The sequence below is a fragment of the Myodes glareolus genome, chromosome 9 (genome assembly GCF_982192425.1).
Source record: "Myodes glareolus chromosome 9, mMyoGla1.1, whole genome shotgun sequence".
NCBI lineage: Eukaryota > Metazoa > Chordata > Mammalia > Rodentia > Cricetidae > Myodes > Myodes glareolus.
Window position 1 is genome coordinate 62,799,365 of NC_142034.1, and position 21,671 is coordinate 62,821,035.

A 21,671-nucleotide genomic window follows, 5' to 3' on the forward strand; every position below is an offset into this window, starting at 1 on the left:
ATGAGGAGATTGCTGCAGCCGTGTGGGGCTACCTTTGAGTCTGCAGTGTCTTTTCCCAAAATTGTTTGTCCAAGGGGAGACAGACTGTCCCACAGACATTCCTTTCTGGGCTGACTGATAACACCTGAGCAAGGCCATTGTAATCTCACAGGACCCCATTTGACAACTGGGGCACTCTACCAGAGCAGCTGGGCCAGCAAAGTCCTTCACCTTTTTCTTATCTTTATATAGTTCCATCAAAGTTATTTATTTTTTAATGAATGTTATGTGTATATGAGTACAGACATATGCATTTCACATGTGGAAATCAGAGAACAACTTGGAAATTGGTTCTCCCTTGCCACCTTATGGGATCTGAGGCTAGAATCCAGGCCTGTGGGCAAACGCCTCTATTGCCGAGCCGTTTTGTGATCAGCCGTGGACTTCTCTTCTCTCTTCTGCTCTCTTTCTGTTTGTACTTTATTTTTATTTAGAGATATTACTATGTAGTCAGACTTGCTGTATAGACCAGACTGGCCTCAAACTTACGAGATCCTCCTGCCTCTGCCTCCTGAGTATTGGAAGGCATGCAACATCATTTTGGGCCCAGTCTTATGACAATCTTCCAATCTACTGTGTAAGTCATGGTTGGTGGGTTCTGTTTGCAGCCAGATGCAGTCCCAGCTGACCCTCTCAGGTGCAGGGTGGGAGAACCGCAGTCCTGGATAGCCCCTCCCTCACACCACCTCTAAGGCCTGAGACGCTGCTCTCCATCATTCGCATTGTTTGAATTGCAGCTGGAGTCAGAATTTAGACCAAGGTCCCATTTTCAGTCTTGACTGGTTCTTTCCCACATGACAGGCAACAGGACATTTATGTAGCCAGTTAAGAGAGAGGCTGATAGGGTGGGGACTGGCCAAAGCACAGCTAAGAGGTTTACAGTTCAGGCCTTGCCTTTATGGCTGGGTCATAGTGGGTGGTGGTTCTTTTGGTCCTAAACTCTTCTCCCTAACCTGTTGTGAACTAAAGTGCACTGTATAAAGATTCTACAGGCTGGGTGATGGGTTAGAATGTCTGTGCTTATGGAGAGCTGGGAGGTAGGTCCTGAGCCATTATCTCAGGCTAGCCTTGAAACTTAACAACCATTCACGGTCCACTGACCCAAAGGTTAAGAGTATTATTAGAAGACTCCGGAAGTCGACAGCAGAGACTTCTCTGCTCAACCTGTGGGATTTGATCCCTTTTGGGGAGTCAAACAGCCCTTTAACGGGGGTCGCATATCAGATATTTACATTGCTATAAAAACTTCAGCGAAGTGTTACATTAGAACACAGTATTTGGGTAACCTACATCTGGGCCTGGGCCGTGCTCACTCACATTTGGTTCTAGAATAAACTCTTATTCTGAGGTAAGAGCTGTGTTTCATACCAAAGGATCCCTGGATCACTGGAAAAGTCAGCTGGATCAGCACCAGGTGCAAGCACAGAACCCCTGTGCCCAAGCATTGGTTACTGTCTTCTTGAGTGGTAGTGGTGGTGAATTCTTTTTGGGGCTCAGACACCTCCAGGGTTTGGTTGGTGGCTTGATGATATATATATTGGTTGAGACAAGGTTTCTCTGTACCTTTGGCTGTCCTGGAACCCGCTCTGTAGACCAGGCTGGCCTCGAACTCATAGAGATCTGCCTGCCTCTGTCTCCCTAGTGCTGAGATTAAAGGTGTGTGCCACTACTAAATGGTGTGTGTGTGTGTGTGTGTGTGTGTGTGTGTGTGTGTGTGTATGCATGTAGAGGGGTTAGTGTATGTTTGAACACTCATGGAAGCAAGAAGAGGATGTCAGATCCCCTGAAGCTGGAGTTACAGGCATCTGTGAGCTGGGAACAGAACTCCAGTCCTCTGGAAGAGCAGCCAATGCTCTTAACTGCTACATCATCTCTTGGATCCCCCTGGTTCCTTTTTATCTGACTGAAGATCTTATTTTGATACTGTTTTGGTTTCTGAGCATTTGGTTTTAAGGTATCCACTTTTATTTCAGTCATTCTATTTACGTTTTTGTTTTGTTTTCTGGTATTTGGTTTGTTAGTTTCATTTTTGACTTATTGTGTAGTTACTTGTTTTAGCTACTTTCCTTGTTGCTGCAACAAAAGTCCTGAAGCAAAGCAACCTCAAGGACTTATGCCATCATAGTAGCAGGTCCCTGGCAGGGGCTGGAAGCAGTTAGTCACACTGTACCCACAGGCAGGAAGCAGTTAGTCACACTGTACCCAAAGGCAGGAAGCAGTTAGTCACACTGTACCCACAGGCAGGAAGCAGTTAGTCACACTGTACCCACAGGCAGGAAGCAGTTAGTCACACTGTACCCACAGGCAGGAAGCAGTTAGTCACACTGTACCCAAAGGCAGGAAGCAGTTAGTCACACTGTACCCACAGGCAGGAAGCAGTTAGTCACACTGTACCCACAGGCAGGAAGCAGTTAGTCACACTGTACCCACAGGCAGGAAGCAGTTAGTCACACTGTACCCACAGGCAGGAAGCAGTTAGTCACACTGTACCCACAGGCAGGAAGCAGTTAGTCACACTGTACCCACAGGCAGGAAGCAGTTAGTCACACTGTACCCACAGGCAGGAAGCAGTTAGTCACACTGTACCCACAGGCAGGAAGCAGTTAGTCACACTGTACCCACAGGCAGGAAGCAGTTAGTCACACTGTATCCACAGGCAGGAAGCAGTTAGTCACACTGTATCCATAGGCAGGAAGCAGTTAGTCACACTGTACCCACAGGCAGGAAGCAGTTAGTCACACTGTATCCATAGGCAGGAAGCAGGGAATGATGAACATGCAGAATCAGCAAACGTTCTCCTTTATGTGCAGCCCAGCTGGGACCCAAGCCCAGGAAATGCTGTTGCCTTTTTGGGGGTGAATTTTTCCTTTTCAATGAATCTAACCTAGACAATCCTTCATAGATGGTCAGAGGCTAATTTAATCTAGATAATCCCTTATTGCAACTGGAGGCTGTCTCTTAAGCGATGGTAGGTCCTGTCAGTTGACAATCAACATTACCCATCACACTTAGCATGCCAACTTAAGGTGTATGTGTGTAAGTATAAACGTCTTAAAGATGATTTTGACTGCTAGTCCGTCTTTTTTTTGAAAAACAGGTTTTTTAAAAGTTATTTTCTTAGCCAATCCTAGGTAAGATTTAACTCTAAAGGTTTGGGACTAGAAGAAAAAATCATTTTAAAATCTGTTTGATCGGCCAGCCTGGTCTACAAGAGCTAGTTCCAGGACAGGCTCCAAAGCCACAGAGAAACCCTGTCTTGAAAAAAAAAAAAAAATCTGTTTGATCTGCTTAAACGCCTACAGAGCCAACTTACAGCTTACAGATGATCCCTGTGTATTTATTTAATTATAAATATAATTTAGATTTAGTTCCTCTTTGACAATACATTTGGAACAACCATTTATCTCTGAGGTTTCAGCTTTTCTGTAAAGGTAAGCAGGCAAGCGAGCTCAAAGAAAGGGAGACAGATACAAACTGAAGACACACATGCCAACCCTGTATCCTGGCATTTGGTAGGCCCAGGTGGAAACAACATTTCTAAATGCGTGTTACAGTAAGACTTAAATCTTTAACAAGTGGTTCAGATTTGTGGATAAGAAAAAGATGTCTCCCATGACTTGTACTGTCTTATGAAAATAGAGATCAATGGCCCCTGGAGCCTTGTCTTAAATGCTCAGTCTCAGGAAGGACAAACAGTGTTGTCAATCCTATCCTTAAGATTGGAGCTATCTCCTTGAACTCTACTCAAGAGACTCCTCACAATGGCCCAGAAGACAAGTGTCTGGTTCCCTTTCTACTGTTGTGATAAAAACACCATGGCCAACACAAGTTATAAAAGAAAGCATTAATTTGTAGATCATGATTGCAGAGTTAGAGTCCACAATCGGGAATCCCGGTGGGTAGCATGGTGCAGGATGTAGGCATGGTGCTGGGAGCAGCAGCTGAGAGCTCACATCTCGAGCCACAAACAAAGGCAGAGAGAGAGACGGACAGACAGACAGACAGAACTGGGAATGGCATGGACTTTAAAACTTCAAAGCCCACGCTGTGACACACCTCCTCTAACAAGGCCACACCTCCAGATTCCTCCTAAACAGTCCACCAACTTAGGGACCAAGAATTCAAATTTATGAGCCTGTAAGGGTTATTCTCATTAAACCATCATAATTCCAACTTTAACTCTAAAAGGTCCCATTTCTCCCTGGGGGCGGGGGTAGTGATTCATATTCCCTCCACTGCCCTCTCTCAAAATTCATACACCGTGTTTCTGTCCACAGTGTCTATTCTTGATTTTGAGACTTTACATTAATTCTGTTTGAGAAACACTTTCATTCCTGTGTCAGGGCATGTTCTAGATGTGACACACTGACAGAAGGGCAGAGCATTGGAAGAACAGCAATCTCCAGGGTTGCAGGCTATCTCCCACTGGGAGCCGCTGCAGCTAAGTGTCCAGTCAGGAAGCACCCTGGTCTCAAGTATCAGAAAAGCTGGCAGGGCAAGGCTGGGAGTAAATTGGATTCACTACCAGAGAGATGGCAAGCAACCTTGAACCTCTACTATGAAGTTTATTGCTCATTGGCACCCCAGTGGGTTCCTCTTGCTGAGAATGTGTCTCGGGGAACATTTCCGTGTCAGTCACCTAAGTAGGAACTTCACTCCCCAGGTACGTTTTCCATGGTGCCATTCTCTGAACTTGCACTTTCCTACCTACCCCGTCCACACCCCACTGGGGAGGGCCTGTCATTAAGCCCTCCTCCTCCTTCTCCATTGCCTCCAGCCTCTCCTTACCACACGCCCCCAAGCTGTTTGCCGGCCAGAAGCATATTTCAGAACCACAGCTCAAAAGGGCCATTTTCCTACACAGACTTCCCAGTGACTTCCTGCAGCCTAAGCTGGGAATTCTGAACTAAATGCCCCACTGGCCAACCAGGAAACGGAAGCCAAGAGAGGTGAGCTTTGTATATTGCTACATTTATAATCTTCATTACCCACTCCCAATATGCTTGGGCTGACTTTTGTTTTAAAAATTATGGTTTTAAAAACCATAATCCTCTCAGCCAGTTCCTTTTCCTGGCTTTTATAAGATGCAGAACACGGAGGTTCAAGCACCAAAGTGACAGTATTCACTGAGCCTGGGCTTGGAGGTGCGGGTGGTGGAGGCAGTGGTGAACTGAAGAAACCGCATCCATCAGTGGTGGGGTTGCAGCCCATCGCTGCTGTGTGGAATGCTGGGCAGGCAGTGACAGATCAGACTGTAGGAAGGGAAACTCCCCATCCGAAACACAGGCAAATCATTTTCAACCGGAAAACCACTGCCTGAGTTACTCTCCCACACTCCCAGTGATGTCTGTACCAGGATGGCTCCTGAGGCTAAGAATCTGGCGCTCTCCAGTAAAACAAGAGCTCCAGTCCTCTCTCAGCACTGCCGCTTCAGGGCATCTCTCCTGCAGATCTGTGTGGGGTGCACAGGGACGACCTGCTCATCTAATCACTGCAGCACTGCTTGAACAGAAGGACGTTTCAACCAAAGTCAAACTGTAGGGTCTCCGCTGAACATGCTGAATTTAAGATAAAAGGTACATCAGCTCCCTAAAGTAACCCATCTGCATACTCTCCACCTTCTTTCCCAGGCCCTGGGCAACCCTGAACGGTGATTCTGTGGATTTGCCTACTCTGGAGATGCTGTGAAAATGGAGACACGTAGCCAAGTCGTGGTGGCGCACGCCTTTAATCCCAGAGTTCAAGATCAGCCTGGTCTCGAGTGAGTTCCAGGACAGCCAGGGCTACATAGAGAAGTCTTGCATAGGAAAAAAAAAAGTCATGTACCTGCTCTTTTTCACTTAGCACCATGTTTTAAAGGTCTGTCCGCAGTGTATTATGTATTAATACGCCAATTATTTTAGTTACTTTAGTATTTTTGAGGCAGGGTTTCACCTAGCTTGGAACTCACTCTGTTGATCAGACTGACCTCAAACTCACAGAGATCCATATCTGCCTCTGCTCCCCAAGTTGGGATTAAAGGCGTGTGCCACTATATTCAGCTTTAAAAAATATTTCTACATAATTTTTCTTCTTCTTTTTCCTTTTTGTCTGCTCATCAGTTGATTGGCATTTGAGTTTCTAATATTTTGGTATTGTGAATGAATATTCATAAGGCCTGTGTGCTGGTTTCTGCACAGACATAGGCCTTCAGTTCTAGGTATATAGAGAGCAGAACTGCTGGGATTCTGCTTAGGGCTCTGTCTGACTTGTATTGCGCATGCTTCAGAGGCAGAAAGGTTGTCTGCCTCATTACCTGGGAAAAGGCCACCAAAGAACCTCAGGGACAGCATGCCCATTTTTTACAAATACAATTTACTAATTAATGATCTATGAAAATCTTTTAAAAGCATTTGGCCTGTCAAGAAAATTAGAAGTAAATCTATAGCTAGCGTCTATGATTACATGTCTATACACCTCCTAGATGTGTATTTGTCCTGGAGCTTACCCAACATACCTAATAGTTTTTTTCTATTGCTATTTATTTTTCTCATATGTGTGTGCATACCAATGCATGTATATGCAGAGGCCAGAGGTTGACACTGGGTGCATTCCTCTATCGCCTGCCACCTAATTTCTGAAATAGGGTCTCTTCCTGAACCCGGAGCTCACCAGTTTGGCTACACTGTGTAGAGAGCCTCTGGTAGTCCCCCTAGAACTGAGCGTTATGCTAGGGCAGCTATGCTGGGCTTGTTATATGGGTGCTGAGGATCAGAACACAGCACCTTACCGACGGAACTGTCTCTCCAGCTCCCTCCTCAACATGAATGGGAGTTGTAAAACAAAATATAATCACTACTTTTATATTTTGAGGTACATGTCGTAATGAAGCTCTTGAACCCCTAAGTATGGACAATGAGTTAACAACAGTCATAAACCCCCCAAATCTGTCCTAGAAACGAAAGGGGCTTATTAACTGTTTTGAGACAGAGGTTCACCATGTAAGCCATGGCTGACCTGGAAAACTCAGTTATAGACCAGGCTAGTCCTGAACTCGAGATTTCGCCAGCCTCTACCTCTCCAGGGCTGGGACTAAGGGCGTGAGCCACAAAGCTTAGCTTTAAAAATAAAATAAAATAAATGGAACACATGGGTGTATTAAGTTAATGAAAATGTACTGAAACTTTCTGCATGTATTTTGATACAAAGTACAAAAGGCAGGACAACATAAACACCTGCGTATGCTTACCAAAATTCATTTCTGGCCGGGACCCAACCTTCAGCTTTCAGTTGAGACTGCGTAATAAATGTCAAGCGGGCACTCACACTTTACTGAATTTCATCCCAGTTTCTCCCTCCACATTTTTCTGGTCTCTTTGGGAAACCCTGACCTCTCTGGAGTGGGCCCCACTAGAACTGCCTACCGAGAACGTTTCCAACTCTCGGTTAACAGCGTTCACTTTGGCCGTCTCCTAATGGAGACGTGGGATGGCGTGGAAATAAACAATACGGTGCTGGTTCTGTCGCGGTCCAGGGGGCGTGTGCATCCAGGCCACGGACTGGAGCCTGGGTCAGCGGCGCTCTAGAATATCGAGGATTTGGGTCTCTGTGGTCACTACTTAGAGACCAGATGACCAGAACTTCCGGCGCCAGAAGAGTACAATGCAAATCCTCTAGAAGATGAGTCTAAGAAGGAAGAGGAGCCCAAAGGAAAGATGGGGGTGTGCGGAGCCTGTTGCCTAGGTAACAGCACCCCTTCATCATATCTCCGCCCCTTCGGGCGTGTGGAGACAGTACGCCCTGACGTACAGACGAACCTGGTGGGGCTTTGCCCTCCCTTCTCCCAGCGCCTGAGGCTGCTGGCACGCATGCGTCAGAGCGTTGCGGGGCTGCGCACGCACCGCCGAGGTGCGCGCATCACCCCTTGGGCGTCTCCCGCCGCGAGCTGGACAGCTGAGAACGCGCGCGCGCGCGTGCGTGCAAGACAAGGGCGCGGCTTCCTCGTCCGGTGGATCCTGATTGGATAGAATAAAATGAAGGGGTGGGATCTCCGTGGGGACCGCTCAACGATTGGCCAGCGACTGGAGGAGCGTGGTCCTGGGGCGGCCGGCGGGGTGGTCTGGCCCGGCGCGCGCGAGGCTGAGGTGATGGCTGCGGTCCTTGATAAGTAAGCGAGTCCAGAGGAACACTCGTCGCTGGGTTGGCAAGACCCGGGAACCCTCAGTCCCCGTAGAGGCGTGGCGGTGAGGTGCCGGTGGGTCGGTGAGTGCGGTCCCGGGAGCCCCAGGGCCCCGCCCCTCCCTTTCTTCCGGGGCCGCGCCGCGCCCCCTTGAGCCCCTACTCCCGGCCACTGGGTTCGCCGCGCCAGCCGACCCCTCTCGCCTGCTGCGCAGGTCCTGCCTCCTAGCCCACAGAGGGGAAACTGAGGCCCTCGGGGCGGTCTTCTCACCCGCGACTCCACTCACACCATGGCTGAACCGCTGAAGGAAGAGGACGGCGAAGACGGCTCTGGGGAGCCCCCTGGGCGGGTGAAGACAGAGCCCGTCCACACCACGGCTTCTGTCGTGGCCAAGAACCTGGCCCTGCTCAAAGCCCGCTCCTTCGACGTGACCTTTGACGTGGGGGACGAGTACGAGATCATCGAGACCATAGGCAATGGGGCCTATGGGGTGGTGTCCTCGGCGCGCCGCCGCCTCACGGGTGAGCTGGCTTCCTGAGGCCCAGCATGTGTGGACTGCTTTCCAGAGGCGGTGAGGAACCCGCACGGTCCCGGGAGGATCAGCTGCGCCGGGGATTCTGGTTCCACTCACCACTTACTGACTAGGTGCCAGCTCCCCGTTAGGTACCCTTCCCAAGAACCCAGCATCTCCCAGTCAGCATCGTTCTCCTTAGGAAAATGAGATCCCTGTAAGCCAGAATAGAGAGGTGCCCCTTGGTGTCCAGAAAACTATCTTTGAGAGCCAGAGATTGGCACAGTGGCTTGGTTGAGGAACGGGGAAGATCTGGGATGGAGAGAATATGGTGAGGCGGGAAAGGGAGCTCAGGTGGTACAGTCAAGACCACACTAACTAGCAGTGCCTCCTTCGTGTGTGAGCTGTTAGTACCTGCCTCCTGTGTAGTTGTGATGTTAAAATTTGATGTTACACACAGGGTCTTGCACATAGTAGAGATGTACCTGTTGTTCTTTGAGTTCTAGAAGGGCAGTGCCGGAAGGGGCCTGCAGCTGCTGCAGGGTACCTCCTGGTATATATGTGCCTTTTCCCTGCTCTTCAGGCCAGCAGGTGGCCATCAAGAAGATACCCAATGCTTTTGACGTGGTGACCAATGCCAAACGGACCCTCAGGGAACTGAAGATCCTCAAACACTTCAAGCACGACAATATCATCGCCATCAAGGACATCCTGAGGCCAACTGTGCCCTATGGAGAGTTCAAATCTGTGTAAGGAGTGGGATGGGGTAGTGAGACACTGTCGGGACCAGGTTAGAAGTCTGGAAGGGCCGCTGAACCTAATGTGAGACAGGCTGGGAGAAGTCCCATGATTCCAGGGCCAGTCTTCCTGTATGACATTAGTAGGGACAATTCTTGTTTCTCAAGAAGAGTGCAAGGGCTGGGGATTTAGCGCAGTATGAGACTGATGAGCATCTTTGAGGTTTTAGGTTGACTCTTCTGTACTGGGGAAAAAAAGAGAGAGGATCTATAGTTCTTTATTTGTGCATGCCAGCTTTGGCTGTATTGTAAGTTCAAGGCTAGCCTGGACTAAATGAGACCCTATCTCAAATGACAAAGCAAAGCCAAACAACAGGAGAGTGAGAGAAACAGAACAGGTCCAAATTTTATAAGGTAGCCGACACAGGACCTTGTAGTGTCATGACACCTTCCTGTTCTGATGGCAGACATAACTAATTGATCACAAAATACTTTCTTAAAAATAGAAAATTGACAGACTTTCACGATTTCATCCACAGCTCCCAGTAACTGCTGGCAAACAATAACTCCGAAACTAACTGTGCTGGCCAAGCCTGGTATAATTAAACACCTTCTTAAAAGAAACCTAACAGGGAAATTAGGTCCATGGAGAAAATGATCTGGCAAAAAGTAGTGGATAAGTTGAGGCTGGAGCATTGGCTCAGTGGTTAAGAGCAGTTGCTTCTCTTGCAGAAGACCTGGGTTCAGTTCCCAGTGTCTGCATGGAGGCTCACAGACATTTGTAACTCCAGTTCCAGGGACTCAGACTCCCTCTTTTGGCCTCTGCGGGCATCAATTGCTTATCTAGTATACATGTATACATGCAGAGAAACATACATGAAATTTTAAAAATCTTTTCTAAAAAGCTGTAGAAAAGTCTGGAACCTGATGCCATTCTTTCATACCATGCTGCTAATCCTTTGGGGTTTCAACGTAAGGTCATAATCTCTAGAACTGGGAGGGCAGGTGAGGATGGGGCTTGTTTGTAGTGTGAAGAGGCCAGTTCACACCTGTCTCGCCATTTCCAGCTATGTGGTACTGGACCTCATGGAGAGCGACCTTCACCAGATCATCCACTCCTCACAGCCACTCACACTGGAGCACGTGCGCTACTTCTTGTACCAGCTGCTTCGGGGCCTCAAGTACATGCACTCTGCCCAAGTCATCCACCGTGACCTTAAACCCTCCAACCTTCTGGTGAATGAGAACTGCGAGCTCAAGATTGGTGACTTCGGAATGGCCCGTGGCCTGTGTACCTCCCCTGCCGAACACCAGTACTTCATGACTGAGTACGTGGCCACTCGCTGGTACCGTGCCCCTGAACTCATGCTTTCCCTGCATGAGTACACACAGGCTATTGACCTCTGGTCTGTGGGCTGCATCTTTGGGGAGATGCTGGCTCGGCGACAGCTCTTCCCCGGCAAAAACTATGTGCACCAGTTACAGCTGATCATGATGGTGTTGGGAACCCCATCGCCAGCTGTGATTCAGGCTGTGGGGGCTGAAAGGGTGCGGGCCTATATCCAGAGCCTGCCACCACGGCAGCCTGTGCCCTGGGAAACGGTATACCCAGGTGCTGACCGCCAGGCCCTCTCATTGCTGGGCCGCATGTTGCGATTTGAACCCAGTGCCCGGATCTCAGCTGCTGCTGCCCTTCGTCACCCCTTCCTGGCTAAGTACCACGACCCTGATGATGAGCCTGATTGTGCCCCACCTTTTGACTTTGCTTTTGACCGTGAAGCCCTTACCAGGGAACGCATTAAGGAGGCCATTGTGGCTGAGATTGAGGACTTCCATGCCCGACGGGAGGGCATCCGCCAACAGATCCGCTTCCAGCCTTCTCTGCAGCCTGTGGCTAGTGAACCTGTGTGTCCAGATGTTGAGATGCCCAGTCCCTGGGCTCCCAGTGGAGACTGTGCCATGGAGTCACCTCCTCCAGCACCACCACCATGCTCTGGCCCTGCGCCTGACACTGTTGATCTGACTCTGCAGCCTGCACCCCCAGCCAGTGAGCTTGCCCCACCAAAAAAAGAGGGTGCCATCTCTGACAATACCAAAGCAGCCCTCAAAGCTGCCCTGCTCAAGTCCCTGAGGAGCCGGCTCAGAGGTACTTCGTGGGGCTAGCAGCTGGCTGGGGAGTGGAGTGGTAGACAAAGACCCTTGGACGGGATTGTAAGCCCTTACCTTTCCCTTGTCCAACTGCCCTGCAGATGGCCCCAGTGCACCCTTGGAGGCACCTGAACCTCGAAAGCCTGTGACAGCTCAGGAACGCCAGCGAGAGCGAGAAGAGAAGCGTAGAAGGCGGCAAGAGAGAGCCAAGGAGCGGGAGAAGCGACGACAAGAGCGGGAGCGCAAGGAAAGGGGAGCTGGTGCCTTGGGGGGCCCCTCTACTGACCCTCTGGCTGGACTGGTGCTTAGTGACAATGACCGGAGTCTTCTAGAGCGGTGGACTCGCATGGCTCGGCCTCCTGCCCCAACCCCAGCCCCAGCCCCAGCCCCAGCCCCAGTCCCAGTGCCATCCCCTGCCCAATCCACGAATCCTCCCACTGGCCCTGTATCCCAGTCCACTGGTCCTCCTCTACAGCCTGCAGGCTCTATTCCTGGTCCTGCCTCCCAGCCCGTTTGCCCACCCCCTGGCCACGCTCCCCAGCCTTCTGGCCCTCCTGGACCTGTCCCTGCCCCACTCCAAACTGCCCCTTCCACAAGCCTTCTGGCCTCTCAGTCACTTGTGCCAACTGGTGGGTTGCCTGGCTCCAATGCCCCAGAAGTTATGCCTTACTTCCCATCTGGCCCACCACCTCCAGATCCTGGGGGAGCCCCTCAGCCTTCTACATCAGAGTCACCTGATGTCAACCTGGTGACCCAGCAACTGTCCAAGTCTCAGGTGAGGAGAGACAAAGGCCCAGGATACCTTGATCTGGGTCCTGGCAGGTGGGTTTGGGTTGTCCATTTTGGGTGAAATGATGTAACAAAGGCAGCCTGCCCATTGCTCATGAAGAGAGTGTGGGAGATACAGACTTTGCTTGGAAAGTGTCTGGCTTGGAGACGGCTCCATTCCCTTGCACTAGTACTTTATTTCGAGATAGCATTCATGTTCTAGAATATCTGGTTAGAGTGGTTAGTAATAGCAAACTGTGCCCTGCTGACCTTAATTTGTCCTTCCTGGCACCTGTGTTATAATCTGTTATTGTCCCTGCAGGTGGAGGACCCCCTGCCTCCTGTGTTCTCAGGCACTCCAAAGGGCAGTGGGGCTGGCTATGGTGTTGGCTTTGACCTGGAGGAATTTTTAAACCAATCGTTCGATATGGGTGTGGCTGATGGGCCACAGGATGGGTAAGATGGTTGGACTGAGCTCCTGGAACGGGGCTATGGCAGGGTCCTTGGATGGCTGCCCAGCTGGCTCTGGCTGAGAGCACCCATCTTAATTCCTTTTCCTTGCAGCCAGGCAGACTCAGCTTCACTCTCAGCCTCCCTCCTTGCTGACTGGCTTGAGGGCCACGGCATGAACCCCGCTGACATCGAGTCTCTACAGCGAGAGATCCAGATGGATTCCCCAATGCTGCTGGCCGACCTGCCTGACCTCCAGGAGCCCTGACACCCACAGCTTGTGCCTTGCTGCCAGGAGAGACCCAGCTTCAAGGTCCAGGGATGCAATCCAGAGACCTGCAGCCTTGGCACTGGCAGGTGAGGCTCAGCTTGAGTTACTCTGCAGGTTCATCTCAGACCCACCTTTCAGCCTTAAGCAGCCATCTGAGCCACCACCGAGCCATAACAGGATTGGGAGACTCTACTCCCCCCTGAGCAGTCTTCTTCAGTATTGTATTTTTATTGTTGTAATATGCATTTGTTTTGCCATCAAAATAAGGTCTGTGAAATACAAGGTTTCCTTTAACCTGACTGTGTGTCATTTCTGGAGTTGGGATAAGAATACCAGCAGTAGGTATATAAAGAAGAGCCAGGTGCCCGTATTATTTGGGGTCAAGTAAATGTTTGTCCACAAAGCGAGTCCATCAGCTCCTGAAGGTTTATTGAGACCTCCACTTCCCACCCACTCCCAGTCCCACAGATTGTTCTTTGCCACCTTTCATGACAATCGCTGGGCAAGCAGGGGACCTAGTTAACATGCCATCTTGCCAGTGGCTACTTCAGGGTCGGTGAGTTGTTGCTGTGGTGAATATTGATTTGGCATCGAACTTTGAAGAACTAGGAAGCAAGTAGGTTTGGGCTCCATGGTGCTCACTATAAGGGAGTAAGTTGGAGAGGGGGAGACCGAGAGCAGGAAGTGGGGTAGTGGGAGCGCTGGCTGGCGAGTGCCATATGTGCTGCATTACTCTGTCTAGAGTAGCCTCTAACAGGTGGGTCTGCGATAAGGAGACGGCCTGAGGTGGAGTGCGAAGGAGTGTGAACACTGGCAGCCAGCAGGTAGCTTATGGCTTTCAGCTGTCTGGAAGGAGTAGGAGCAACTTGGAGTTTTTGTAGAGTTCTGCTAGACGAGGCTGGAATGGCTGGGCCACAGAAAGGCCTGCTGGGCTGCTGACAGCCTAGCCTCAGGAAGGCAGCAGGGCCTGGCTTAGGAATGGCTACCCCAGACATGGGACAGGGATTTGTCAGGGCATTGCTGGTGCTCAGAAAGCAGCAGAAGCAGTGTCTTATGGGTGCAGCGTGGAGACTTGGGACTTCCAGGGGAGAGATAGGGCCTGCCTGGGCCAGCCCCTCAGGCCCGACGAATTTTCATCTCAGTGCGCTTGAGGGAGTAGTAGAAGCCTTTCCACTGGGCCCAGTTGATACCGTTGGCATAAGAGAGGTGGGAGCCACCCAAGTAGAAGCCATTGAGATTGGCAAAATGGCAGCTTCTGAACCAGAAGGCTCCTGAGGAGAGGGCTGCACAGTTCTGCACGAAGAGGTCCTGGTCTCTGTCGAAGGTGGAGAACTTCTGGCCACTGTGGTAGGACAGGGAGTCACCTGGCAGGAGGGAGAAAGAGCTGCTGAGGCCAGGAGCAGAGCCTGTGCTGGCAGACTGTGAGTGACAGCAGTTGATGAATGACACTGAGGGACAGCATCATGTGGCATCCTGCTGGGATGGAGGCACCCTCCCTGAGCCACAAAGAGAAACAGCTGTTCTGCAGAGCTGCCTGGAGCAGGGCCACCTGGAGCAGGGCCAGGGCGGCCAGCGTTCCCTAGGGCTCTGGTTCAGGTGACTGGAGTTGGTCTGGAGAGAGCCCAGAAGGGTTGAAGGAGGGGCATTAAGGAACCAATGGGGCAGGGCGATTCCTATGTTATTTGCTCCCTCTCCCGCTGCCACTGCCCCTGCCCCTGAAGAAGCTGATAGAGGTACCTGCCCCGCCATCCTCAAAGCCAGCCACGTAGAGGGTATAGCCGTCCTCCTCAGCACTGACTGCGTTGGGGGAGATGGAGAAGTCAATATACTTGGCATAGGCTGTGTTGTTCTCAAAATCTTCCAAGTCCACTCGCAGCTCGTACTTCTGCTTCAGTGTCAGGAGGTGCAGGTTCTGCAGCCCTAGGGAAGGGGAGCGGCTGGTCAGCAAAGACTTGGCTGAGGGGCAGCCCCTACCCCGTGGCCCCACCTTACCCAGCCAGTACTCCCCGTCAGCGCGGCCAAAGCCCAGCTTGTAGTCGTTCCAGCCCCGAAAGAAACTCACTGAGCCGTTGAATCTTTTCTGGAAAACCTAGAGGCAAGAGGACAAGGGACTGGATGATGGAGATTCAGTACCCCCACGGACTCTGCCCTGTCCTGCCCTGCCCTGCCCACCAGGCCTGGCATTGCCAGTTTAGTAAGGACTTGAGTGAGTATTGGGGAGCTGCTGGAGCAAAACACACTGACTCCTGGCCTCTCCCTGACCATCTGCTGAAAAGGGGTCCCTGTCTGGTCTCTTGTCCACTGAGAGACAGGAAGGGGAAAAGATATAAGGGGGAGTTGGGGGCCAGGGACAGCTTAGTGGCAAAACACCAAACTAGCATGGCATGGTAAAAAGGGAGTAGGGGGATCTAGAATACATGGCTGTGAGCTCTGGCACTGTATGGCCCAAGCCAAACAACGCCACTTCTCTAGGTCCGCAGCTCCTCATTTGGGAAAGGTACCCACCTAACAGGACCACTGTGAGGACAGCATGCATTAACCCTCAAGCACGGAAGTGTTAGCAGCCCTGCTTCCAGTCCCCATAAAGATGAGGAGCCCAGTTTGCAGAGGTGACGCTCAGGATCATGCCGCTGCCTGAACCACGCCTGGCGGAGGCCCCTTTGCCTACTTACCGTCCACTTGCCACCCTCAGTTGTCATGTCACAAAAGACAGGCACTGGCACACTGGGGCCAGATGGGTAGATGAGGTACACACCATCTGTCTGGTAGCCCTGAGCGTAGATATCATCACAGTCCAGGGGTTGCGGAAGGCAGGCCTTCTCCAGAGCTGAGAGGGACAGTGTGGGGACAGCAAGGAGAAAGACTAAGACATAAAGGACACCTCAGGGCCCCTGTTTTTCTCCAGGGCTAAGGGACCTTGTCATGAGAAATCAAGATTTCTCTAGGGGCCACTGCCAATTTGTAGAGGAGGGAACAGTCCTGCAGAGCCTGGCTTACAATGGCTCACATGAATGGGTCTACTCACCATCTCCCCGGATCCCGGAGGCCTGGGGGGCACAGGGAGGCGTAGAGAGCAGCAGCAGCAGCAATGGCAGAGCTGGGAGAGCCTGGTGGAGGGAGACGACTGAGTGTAGCCCCCAGCACGGGTCAGACACCTTCCAGCTCCCCCCACGCTTCCCCCGCCCTGCTGACACCGTGCCCTCTTGTCTACTTTTTCCTTCTCTGCTGTCTGGGAAATGCTCGGTATCCCCAGAGCTTAAGTTCCGAGAGATCCCTGCTATGCTCTTCGGCCTACTCTCTGGCAAGTGGCTTGTCTCCACAATGGTCCTGATCCCTCAGACCAGTACCTTCATGCTGTCAGCTCAGTTCAGAGAGGCAGGCTGTCTGGGGCCCCAGACTGCAACCGCCCACAGTTATGTGTTGGGTCTGAGCCCACAGACCCAGCTCCGCCCCTGGAACTGCAGAATGCCTCCCCTCCCCAACCCCAATAGCCAGCCCCCAGCATCAACTTACACTGTCAGGGGCCAGGGGACCACCTGGGTCTCATTAGGGCTGTCAGGGAAGCAGTGTGGACCAGACATTAACTCCTTAACAGCTGCGATTGCTCTCTAGACCCCATTCTGCCTCCCTCCCTGCTGGACTTGTGGGCCCCTTGGCAAGCCCAGCTAGCCTCTGCCCACCCCCTGCTTCCTGATAGGCCCTCTGCAGATGTCTGCTTCTCCCCCATTCCTGTCTAGTCTGTTTAAGCAGTCATTTGGGGGTGGGTAGGGGTCAAGGTGTCCTTGGGCCCAAGAGAGAGGGGTCCCTACTTGGGAAGGCTAGGTAGGGTAGGCAGCTCCAAAGTTCCTGATGTGGGAGCTGCCTGGCCTGGTAGGAGACAGGACCAACAGGGGCCAACAGGGGCCAGCAGGGGCCAACAGGGGCCAGGCAGTCTTTTGGCAAGCCTGGGACATTTCTGAGCCATGAGCACAAAGCTGCAGGCGGCCAGCAGTTCTGTCTGCCTCAACTGGAGCCAGGGCCCTCTCCAACTCCTTTCTGGCCCCCTCCCCTGCTGGGTGTCTATACTCCCACCCTCCCCTCTCCCACAGTTCCCTGGCCCATCTGGATTGCTTTTGTTTCTTCCAGCTCTGCCCCTCCTCTCTTCCAAGACCATCTGTTCTTGGGGCTGCCCGCTCAGCCAGTTTCTTCTTTTCTGTCCTGCCTGAGCCCATGCCCCCAGCATGCCTGGTTTCTGTGTTCCTCCTGCCATCCTTACCACGCAGCCTCTCCTGTTGGTCTGTCTTTTCTTCCATCCCCTGCATGCTGTTGTCCCAGGTGCCTGGTCTGCATTCCTGTTTAGCCCTCCATTGCTTCAAGGCTGAGGCCAACATTCCCCCCTGGGACATGAAAGGAGCTTTCAGTCTGTCTCAGCCTCCCTTCAAGATCTTGCTGCTTGAGACTCAAGCTATGTCTAGCTACCCAGACTTCTGGCTAGCAGGTTCCTGGCCCTTTGCCTGGGTTGCTCCCTTTGGCGCCCACCAGTCTTTCTTCTCACCATGAGTGCTAGTGGGTGACATCCATGTCTCCCATTTTTGCACACTCAGCACCCACCACAAAGCCCATACATGTGTATTTACAAAGGACGTGTTTTTTGAGCATTTGTGTTATACAATTTGTTGGCTGTCAGGGATGCAAAATCAGCCCCTGGAGTGGCCAACATGTTTTGGACAATGAACCAGAAACGAAACTGATGCCTCAAAAGGACACAAATTAGACAGGCAAGCATGTGAGACGTCCAGAGCAAACAGATAGCTCTGACTTAGGTCCTCTCCTGGACCCAGAAAGAGTTCCGTGGGGCCTGCTTGACAAGGTGTGTGGCTGCTAGCTGGAGACCTCTCTCTATGTGGTTGTGTTGAGCCCTGGGGCTTCCAGAGCTAGCTGCCAAGTGTTGAAACCCATGTGCCACCATCTGGGAAGTTGGGATGACTTGGGCAGATTCCTCTGTGCCTCAGTTTCTTCCTCCATGGAATGAAGACGATCATATCTACTCCGTGGAGGCGTAAGGGTTCAAGTACCACAAAGCAAATTCCAGGAACAGTGCCCACACCTACTTGTCAAGTGAAGACGTCTTAACCCAATTACACTCAAGTTTATTTGAGTGATTGTAAACAAAACAGAACAAAGCAACATGAAAGTGATTTGTGAACTGGGCAGTCCAAGGCAGACTCAGACAACTCCCAGGAACAATAGGCTCTGACAGCCCTTATAGGAAACAAGTGTGTGCAGACTGCTTAATTGGTTACAGCTTAGTTGGGTAATTGGTTTCTGAGCCGCCTGCAGTTAACTGAAGTCAGGTTCAGTGCAGGAGCTGAAGCTGAACCGGTGGCCTCCCAGGAACACTATCTGGTGCACTGTAGTAATGATTTAGCCCAGATTAGCTCATCATCATCATAAACATCATGATTGTTCTCAGATGAGTGGGTCGTATTCAACAGTTTTCACCCTTGTCTGTGGAAGACAGAGTTGGCCACTCCGCGCTAGTCATTCTTATGTTAGTCCAGATTCTTAGCTGGCTCCCTGTCCAGTCTCCCTTGTGGCTGGGTGAGGTCACATGCCTGAATTTTGGCCAATAAGATGCAAAAGGAAGATAAGTGGCTGTCCATTTTTCTTTCTGCTTCTCTGAAGACAATGACTGCTGCCTCGGACATGGGACTGGGGCCTCATGGCCAGGGTGGGGGTGGGCAATAGAAGCATAGTCTATTGTGGAGTGGGTGGAGGCCAGGCCTGCACTGCCCTACCCTAATCCTTATGTGGAAGAGAAACTTTCATCTGGTTTAAGACTCTGGGTTGTTCCTGTAAGACAGCTGTATCTAATCCTAATATCTAGCAATATTAGCACAAAGCTACAGGAATAAAATAATGGGGGGAGGGGGGAAAGTCATCATAACAAAAAAAAAAGCATGTCCGAAGTTGAGAGTGACTTTTGAGATTATAACGTAGGATCAGAAACAAGGAAACGAGTCACCACAATTTCATCTTTTTAAGAAATCTGTAGATTTTTTCTGAAGATGATGTGCACTCGTGGTGTCCAGGCAGGCTCTCCGCTGGCAGGTGTCCTTCCACACAGATGCTAAGCATTAGCTCTAGGCATTAGTTTAGTGCCTCGGAAAGAAGTTTGAAAGCACATACGAGGAGTCGGTACCCTTCCTCTGAAGATACTGCCTGAAGAGCTACCAGCCACTGGCAGGCTACACATGCCGCAGGAGATGTCCCAAGTCCATGCCCACATGTGCAGCACTAACTGGACTCAGTGATTACTAACGACAGCTTAAAAAACAAAGATGACATGAAGTTGGGAGACGGTCGGGGCACACAGAGGAGAGCGGAAGCGAGGATGCAGTGGGTAGGCATGGTCAATACATATTGTATGAATGTATAAAACTTTCAACTAGTAAAATCTTTGAAATAAAAACATGAAATGGAACTGGGTGTGATGATGGTCCAGGCCTTTAATCCCAGAACTCGGGAGGCAGAGGCACACAGATCTTTGTGAGTTTGAGGTTAGCCTGGTCTACAAGGTGAGTTCCAGGACAGCTAGGGCTACACAGAGAAACCCGGTCTCAAAAAACAAAACAAAAAAGAAAAAAAGAAAAACAAACAAAACATGAAATGGAACTGGAGAGCTAACTCAGCGATTAAGAGCACTAGCTGCTCTTCCAGAGGACCCAGGTTCAATTCCCTGCACCCATATGGCAGCTCCCGACTGTAACTCCTGTTCCAGGGATTCTGATGCTCTCTCTCTGGCCTCCGTGGGCACCAGGCACACACAATGGAGCACAGATAAACATGCAGGCAAAACACCTACATATATCAAAATAATAAGAATAAAGGAGTTAACCACTACACCTCTCAATTAGAAACAAATCAAAAAAGAAATGTCCAAAAAATTATTCCAGCTGGGTGGTGGTGGTGCATGCTTTTAATCCCAGCATTCAGGAGGTAGAGGCAACTTTGTGAGTTCGAGACCAGCCTGGTCTACAAGAGCTAGTTCCAGGACAGGATCCAAAACTACATAGAAACCCTGTCTCGGAAAAAAAAATTACTCCAGCTCATCAAAGGCTGTGTAATTTGGACATCACTGTGTTGCCTGCTTAGTGTATATTCTAGTTAGGTTACTATTGCATGATGAAACGCCCTGACCAACACAAAATTATAACAGAAAACATTTAATTGGGAACTTGTTTACAGTTTCAGAAGGTATCTTAGTACGGTACTGGCATCTCCAAAATGCTGGGTTCTTCTGCTGCAACTGGGCTACACTTTCACCAATAGCCTCTCATATGATCTCTTCGTAGTGCCAAGCCTCAACTCCTTTGCATGACCCATTCAGTCCTGGGCCTTCAACTGCCACTGAAGCTGCACCTTCACCAATGGCCTCGCCTGACCTCTCACAGTGCCAAGCCTCATGCCTTCAAAACCAGTACCACTTGGGTGACTCTCGCACATTACCAGATCCAATTGCTGGCACAAGGCACAACCTCAGCCACCTCTGGAACACAGCTTCTCTGTGCTCTCAGGAAACATGTCCCATAAGGTTTCACCTCAGTGATGCTGGTGGGCTCTTAATCACCGCTGATTTCTTAGCTCCAGCCGACCATCAAGCGTCCCAGCAAAGCAAAGTTTCACTTTGGCAGTTCTAGTGTCTTGTTAATCACAGCTGGTTCTTCAGCTGACCAGAACCACAGGATCTTAATTCAAAATAGCAAATGGCCCTGGAAATCTTTAAACTTCCTTCTGAAACGTCACAAGCCAGGCTCCATCTTCCACACTGCTCTCAACATCATTGTCTTCCCAGTTCCCATAAGACATTCCAAAGCGCTCTCCACACTCAGTGGTTATTCTAGCCCACGAAGTTCGAGAGTTCTTCCACAACCCTCCCCAAAACATGTCCAGGTCTGTCACCATGTTGGTAATACCCCTACTACGCTTGCACCAATTTGTTTTAGGATTTCCACTGCTGCACCAAAACACCACGACCAAAACCAGCTTATTTGCTTTATATTTCCAGATCATAGTCCACTCTTGGAGGATGTCAGAGCAGGAACTCAAGCAAGGCTGGAACCTGGAGGCAGGAGCTGGTGCAGAGGTCATGGAGGAGAGCTGATTATTGGCTTGCTCAGTTTGCTTTCTTATAAAACTCAGGACCACCAGCCCAGGGATGGCACCACCCACAGTGGGCTGGGCCCTCCCACATTGATCACTAATTGAGAAAATGCTTTATAGCTGGATCTCATGGAAGCCTTTTCTGAACCTCATGAGGGTCCTTCCTTTCGGATGACTCTAGCTCAAGTCAAGTTGACACACAAAACCAGCCAGTACGAAGGTTAGTCCATGTCCATCATGATGGAGACTGTGACAGCAGGCAGGCATGGCAATGAAGTAGTGGCTGGGAGCTTACATCCAGATCTTCAGGCAGCAGACAGACAGAGAAAGTGAGGAGGGGGCTGGCATGGGCTTTTGAAACCTCAAAACCCACCCTAATAGCACACCTGCTCCAACAAGGCCACACTTCCTAATCCTCCTAAACAGTCCACCAACTTGGAACCAAAC

At 50.7% G+C, this 21,671-nt stretch overlaps 2 protein-coding genes across 8 annotated transcripts; one reads left to right on the plus strand and one right to left on the minus strand.

Moving 5' to 3' along the window:
- The first annotated feature begins 8,084 nt into the window (after positions 1–8,084).
- Positions 8,085–13,376, plus strand: Mapk7 (mitogen-activated protein kinase 7). Of its 5 annotated transcripts, none has more exons than XM_048448162.3 (7): positions 8,085–8,185; positions 8,412–8,718; positions 9,292–9,457; positions 10,513–11,591; positions 11,695–12,368; positions 12,684–12,817; positions 12,926–13,376. In XM_048448162.3, the coding sequence occupies exons 2-7, from the start codon at positions 8,487–8,489 to the stop codon at positions 13,077–13,079; spliced, it is 2,439 nt and encodes an 812-aa protein (XP_048304119.2). In that variant the 5' UTR covers positions 8,085–8,185; positions 8,412–8,486; the 3' UTR covers positions 13,080–13,376. The 5 variants fall into 5 exon arrangements, with proteins under 5 accessions (XP_048304119.2, XP_048304117.2, XP_048304115.2 ...); XM_048448160.3 differs by having other exon boundaries at positions 8,105–8,261; XM_048448158.3 differs by having other exon boundaries at positions 8,108–8,280.
- A 114-nt stretch (positions 13,377–13,490) lies between these two features.
- Mfap4 (microfibril associated protein 4) lies at positions 13,491–16,562 on the minus strand. 3 transcript variants are annotated; one of them, XM_087910536.1, is made up of 6 exons: positions 16,430–16,561; positions 16,108–16,189; positions 15,755–15,930; positions 15,075–15,171; positions 14,820–15,002; positions 13,491–14,446 (listed from the first exon to the last, which is right to left on the minus strand). In XM_087910536.1, exons 1-6 carry the CDS (start codon positions 16,433–16,435, stop codon positions 14,199–14,201), a joined length of 792 nt encoding a protein of 263 aa, XP_087766662.1. In that variant the 5' UTR covers positions 16,436–16,561; the 3' UTR covers positions 13,491–14,198. The 3 variants fall into 3 exon arrangements, with proteins under 3 accessions (XP_087766662.1, XP_048304124.1, XP_048304122.1); XM_048448167.3 differs by having other exon boundaries at positions 15,755–15,909; positions 16,430–16,557; XM_048448165.3 differs by having other exon boundaries at positions 14,820–15,171; positions 15,755–15,909; positions 16,430–16,562.
- Between the last annotated feature and the right edge of the window lie 5,109 nt (positions 16,563–21,671).

Bases quoted from the DNA above. Each gene is read 5' to 3' on its own strand.
- Mapk7 (XM_048448162.3), top strand. From the start codon at position 8,487: ATGGCTGAACCGCTGAAGGAAGAGGACGGCGAAGACGGCTCTGGGGAG. The intron at 11,592-11,694 runs GTACTTCGTGGG...ACTGCCCTGCAG, and splicing joins CCTGAGGAGCCGGCTCAGAG to ATGGCCCCAGTGCACCCTTG. The intron at 12,369-12,683 runs GTGAGGAGAGAC...TTGTCCCTGCAG, and splicing joins AGCAACTGTCCAAGTCTCAG to GTGGAGGACCCCCTGCCTCC.
- Mfap4 (XM_048448165.3), bottom strand. The intron at 15,910-16,107 runs GTGAGTAGACCC...TGTCCCTCTCAG, and splicing joins CTCCGGGATCCGGGGAGATG to CTCTGGAGAAGGCCTGCCTT. The intron at 14,447-14,819 runs GTACCTCTATCA...CCCTCCTGCCAG, and splicing joins CTTTGAGGATGGCGGGGCAG to GTGACTCCCTGTCCTACCAC.